Source organism: Lutjanus erythropterus, chromosome 16, assembly GCF_056507025.1.
Source record: "Lutjanus erythropterus isolate fLutEry1 chromosome 16, fLutEry1.hap2, whole genome shotgun sequence".
Classification (NCBI taxonomy): Eukaryota; Metazoa; Chordata; class Actinopteri; order Lutjaniformes; family Lutjanidae; genus Lutjanus; species Lutjanus erythropterus.
In genome coordinates, this window is record NC_139332.1 from 9,641,773 (window position 1) to 9,647,628 (window position 5,856).

General features: G+C 37.9%; 1 protein-coding gene across 1 annotated transcript; it reads left to right on the forward strand.

The window, feature by feature from the left end:
- Positions 1-2,337: 2,337 nt before the first annotated feature.
- hsbp1l1 (heat shock factor binding protein 1 like 1) lies at positions 2,338-4,797 on the forward strand. The gene is made up of 3 exons (XM_084739285.1): positions 2,338-2,571; positions 2,642-2,708; positions 4,549-4,797. The coding sequence occupies exons 1-3, from the start codon at positions 2,527-2,529 to the stop codon at positions 4,641-4,643; spliced, it is 207 nt and encodes a 68-aa protein (XP_084595411.1). The 5' UTR covers positions 2,338-2,526; the 3' UTR covers positions 4,644-4,797.
- Positions 4,798-5,856: the final 1,059 nt, after the last annotated feature.

A 5,856-nucleotide genomic window follows, 5' to 3' on the forward strand; every position in this document is an offset into this window, starting at 1 on the left:
AACGATACTTCTAAACGTACAGTGTCAGCAGCTGCATAGTTATTTGGTTAGCTTTAGCCTTTTATATTTATGTAATATATATAAGGTCAATTCTTGGTTAAAAAAAAAAAATCAAATATCTGTCTGAAGTTGCAACAGAGCTTTTCTAGTTAGCCAACATGCGCAAGCAGCGTCCTGACTCTGACCTGAATGGAACCAAACCTTGATTAGCATTATGGTTTACCCCAAGGAAAATAAATAAAAACATAAAATACATTTTTTCAATGTCTTTGGTTTAATCTACTATTTCATGTAAAAATGGCTGCTGTGAAAAAGATATATATCAGGGGTGAGCAATTATTTTTCACGGGGGTCAGATACAAATGATATAAGGGCCGAATAATGACCACATTTCTAATAATGGAATGATCAGAATGTTTCATATAGGGCCAGAACTTGATGTTTTACAGTGTACCATGCATACTGCATACAGATTACAGCTATAGTAGCAGCAAAAGTAGAATAACATTAATAATGTGGCTGTACAGCATTACAGTTACAGTTTAATATTAATGACACAGTTCATTATCATTACCAATGAACACAGCAATGACCCCTTTCAAAATAAAGGTGTCGTAATGGTTTAATGGTAAGCAAAATACTATTAACTGTCTAAAATTAAACATTATACTTTCAAACAGTCCTCCTGAAGACCAAGGCTAAAACAGGACCCCCAAGACCTTGAAAGGGCTCTTTGTCACTCTAACTAATCTCTTCCCCTGGGCCTCCTCGCTGAGTTAATCCAGCCCTGATGCAGGGAATAAATATTGTATTGAAGAGTAACATCCAGTACAGTAACAGGAAGTGAAGATTCAACTCTGCCTAGTAGAGCTCCTTAAATATTTCATGTAATCTGGTTTGTTTTAGTTGACTTCACACCAGTGCCATATGAATCACATGGAATACTGCAGTCCACATTAACAGGTATTTGTGATTATGTTACACAGTAAAAATTTAACATATTCAACAAGAGTGAACACAGACTGCCACTGACACAAAATCCAGATTATAAAGATTTATAAGGCTTAATGAAAGTTACGTAACCCTCATGGCAGACAACCTCTCATCTCTCATCTGTCAGTATGATCCAGGATAATCTCTTACATAAAAACCACAGCCTCAGTCTGGAGAGAGGGAGTTGTTGTTTCTCATCAACATCCCAAAAAAAACACACAGTAACCTGTCTGACAGGATGAACCAGTTCATAAAGAGTTAATAGAAATGCTCTGCCCACATGCAACCATGCATACATATCAACATGGATGTCAAAGTCAAGCTGGCACAAGTAAGTCAGCATGAGAGCGGATATGCAGTAAGATTTACCTTCATAATAAAAGCATAAACCATGTGGACTGAGGGAAACGTGTCAAGAGTTGAAGAGGTCAAATCTGTGGAAGCCCATTTCCGCCACTGTCTGCCATTCTCTCAAAGTAATGAGTTAGTATCTAAAAATAATTCATATCTGAGCTATTATTTTGAGAACGTTTCTCATTATGTTAATGCAATAACTGTTACTTTAATATATTAACTAATTATTTTGAGAAATGGCCTCTTTACTTCGAGAATTTTTCTTACTATTTTTGAGATGCTGTGATATTTTTTGGAATTTTTCTCATTATCTTGAGATACTGATTAATTATTTTAAGAGGGTTATTTTGAGAATGTCTCATGATTGCAAGATACTGACTCATTTTGAGGAAGTTTCTCATTATTTTGAGACATTTTCTCATTATTTTGAGACATTTTCTCATTATTTTGAGGTACTAAGTTGTTATTTGAGAATACCTCATTATTTTGAGGTTTCTTATTATTTTGAGATACTACCTAATTTTTGTTTTAGAAAATGTCTTACTATTTTGAGATACTAATTAATTATTTTGAAAGGGTTTCTGATTATTTTGAAAATATTCATTCACTCATTATTTCAAGATACTACCTCTTTGAGAAAGATTCCCATTATTTCGAGATACTAAGTCACTATTTTGGGAAAGTTCTGTACTATTTTGAGGTACTAAGCCATTACTTTGAGAAAGATTCGTTATTTTGAAAAGGTTTGTCATTATTTTGACATACTAACCAAATTATTTTAACTTCACATTTTGCATTGTTGGCACCTTTCCCAGCATTAAGATGGGACTAGATATAACCATATCTTACAGGTTAATGTAGATACCCATTAAAATAACTTTATTTATTCTTAATTTTTTACTTAAATGAAAAAGAAAAATAATGGATCCTGCTTTCGTCGAGTGACCTTTATTTTGAAATGACGAACACTACAAGCGGAAGTCATGTTGTTTCCTCTCTGTCGACTCAACTTACCGCAAAGTTATGGGAGTCACAGCTAGGTTAATGTTGATGGGAAGCTGAGTTTGGATTTGTATCGTCGTGGTCACGTCCCAGTTTAACCAGATAGACCAGTACAGTCCGGTTGACTGGTGGAGACTTGAGTTTCCATGGAGAGACGTGTGTGTTGTTGAAGACACGATGTCAAAAACAGACAGCAAAGCAGCTGCAGACATGACAGAGGCGGTAAGTTTGTCTCACGTGAGCCGTGTCTCTTGTCAGACACTTCTTTTCTGACGTCTTTCTTCCTCTTCAGATGGAGAAAACACTGCAGAGACTTCAAGGCAGATTCCAGGCTGTCTCTGCACAGCTGGAGTCCAAAAATATCCTTTTTTTTTGTCTGCCTGTTCCGACTGTTAACTGTTTACACCCACACTACAGCTGTTAACTTCACTTTTAGGTGTTTGAGGCTCAACGTGTGGTCTGTGGTGTCCACTGGAAGACGTGTCATGTTAGCTTAAACACACCTGAGAGCACCTGCTGGTCAAAGACATGTCCTCACAGTCAAACACACACCTGTGGTAACGTGCATGGCCACTAGGGGGCGTTCAAACTTGGTGTGAAGGTCCAATGAGTAAGGTTTATGGAGATTTATTGTCAGAATATGGCAGAAATGGAATATAATATTTACTGGAAATAAGAATTGATGTGTTTTTGTTTCCTGAATGAGCCATTTATATCTGGAAACTAAGACTGATTGATTAAAATTTTATTCTTCTTGGACTGTACAAGGAAAATAAAGAAGAAGAGAGCTGTTACATACAGGACGTTCTTTGTTGTGCTTGGTGCCAGACTTTAGTGAAGGCTTTAGGAGACGTTTAATGAAGAAATGCCTCTGCAAAATGAAAGAACACTAATTATGCACACTTCAGAGAACACAGTGCCTAAGTCACGCCCCTTCTGGTGGACCACCATGGGACCTAACATTGGAAAAAATAGGCTTGTTTGAGAGGAAGTGCGCCTCACCTGGAAAGCAGGCTTGTTAACAGATTAAAATTTAATTGCGCAACATAAGACTAAAATATATCTAGTGTCAAATATTACAATTACACAGAAATTAGTATTTTATACAACACGTGATGTTTGTTGTTAAAATAAAGAACCAATCAGAACCTGTCAGCTCATCAATCAGGTGACTGTCAGGCGCTTGCAGTCGGTGGAGAGCAACTGTGGCGCCTGGCTTTAAAAGCTGCAGCCACCTTGGTTTCGTGAGGTTATCGTTGCCCGTGTGTGAATAACACGTGACACGAGCAAGTCGGGATCGTAGGTGATGGATTCTGGGCAGGCCAGGCTCATCTCCAACTCACCTAATATGAACTGTAGTCACTGGCAAGAGACAAATGTTTTGTTGATCCTACTTGAATTTTGCCACAAATTACACATAAGTTGTTTGAAAAAAAAAAAAAAATTACAAGTCAATAAAGTCACTCTTTGTCACCGTTGAAGTATCAGGATGTGAAGAAACATTATTAGAAAGGCTACAAACATTTCTCCCTGCAAAAGCTAACGTTAGCTGCTGAAGCTACGATGCCTATGTGTTTTCATACTGGGACATAGTCTCATAACAGCGGGTCTTACTTGTCCTTTCTCCTCAGGAGTCACTGGATAAAACACATCAGGTTACAAGGGACAGCAAGGTTGGTGTTTATGATGTATACTGTGTGAGGCGAGAGACAAACCTACAACAAAGTGAGGCTTTCTTCACTTATAAAATTATGTTTTAAATTGACTAACGTGTAATTTGTGGCATAGTTCAAAAGAAATCAAAAATGATTTGTTTCTAGCCATAGACTACTGTTAGGTTTTCATTTTTATTTATTTATTTGTTTATTTTTTCGGACAGTAGGTCCCATGACGTAGGGTGTTTTCACACCTGTAGTTTGGTTAATTTGGTCCAGACCAAAAGAGAAAAAAAGAAACATATTTTAGTCCTGGTGCAGTTTGTGTCAACAGTGACTTTTTTTTTTTTTTTTTTTACAGACTGACAGGCAACTCGTTTATTGTCATTTTGCATCATCAGGACCCAGTCAAAGTGTCTGCTTTTCACATGTGTGTGACATACAGTTGTATTGATAATTAAAACTGGTTGCTGTGTTTTCCTGTATTGTGTTGTTGCTGTCCGGTTCTAACCGGGCGACACGTACAGCTCCTTCACTTTCGCACTAGATGAGATGGGAACCCGCATCGACGACCTTGAGAAGAACGTGGCCGAGCTCATGACGCAGGCTGGCATGGAGGAGCAGGACATTTCAAAGTGACAGCAGGTCCACAGTTCATCTGACAGACGAGCTCCTCGCCATGTGACCTCCAAAAGCTGAGGGGTTCTCCTCGTTCTGCCAGCAGTGATGTCACTTAAGTGGTGACTATAAAGTTCCACTCATTCGTCAGACGTCTTGAAGTGGGACTTCTGAGTTGACACCTAATGTTTAGCCAAATGTGTGTTTTCAAAGGTGCTACAATACTCCTAAAAGATCTGTGTGTATCTCTCAGTACTAACGCAGGTTAAAGGGATAGTTCATATTATTTGAAGTAGGATTGTATGAGGTATTATCGATAGCCAGTGTGTTACCTGCAGTAGATGGCGGTCACACGCCCTTAGTTTGGAGAAATAGCAGGAGTCGTGGTGTAGGAAGCTAAGCAATGTAGTGTTGTGGACAGTGTTTGCTATATTTAGAATATTTTCACCTTTATGTTGCTGTCAGACTTTTCCGATGAGAAATCGCTGTTAAACCAAATATTGCTCTTTCTCAAGCCATCAGACTTCAGTGGCAAAATCAGCAATTTTACCACTCAGTATGAGGAGTTGCTGCCTCATTGTGTTACTTTGGGTTTCTTTTGTGTGTGTGAGTGTGACTTTGGTGTTTTAAAGGGTTAGTTCAAATTCACCAAAGTCAAACAATAACACAAACAAACTAACAGATTTAGGCCGCGGTACACTAGCATGTCCTGTGTTCTGCAAAGTGAAAGTAATGATTTTGCCAGTGGAGTGTAGTTAAGCGAGAGTGTCTTATGTAACAGCAGTTTCCCATCAGAAAAGGCTCTTTGATGGCAACGTAACGCACTGAAAATAGTCAAAATATAGCATTAACTTTTAGCTTTTTTTAAGTGGCTAAAATACATTTTGCTCCAGACCCTGCCCACATCAGTGCATTGCAGCTTCAGATAATTCAGACTATCCCTTTAAGGAGCTTCTGAACATGATGAACATTATTTATTTTTGTTGTAAGACTTTTTTTTTCTTTTCAAAGCTTGTCCAGTCAGATTGCAACTGTACAAACCTATCATGTAGAGCAGGGAGATTCAACTTGCTCTGCCTAGGGGCACTTTTGCAAAATGACAGGGGACCAGGGGCAAGCATTAATAATGACGTTACTTATCAGATAAAATTAATAAATATTAAAACATATCATCCTTTAAAATTATTTATTTTCAAATTAACCAACTACGGGATGCAAGTTCAGTATCACTGCT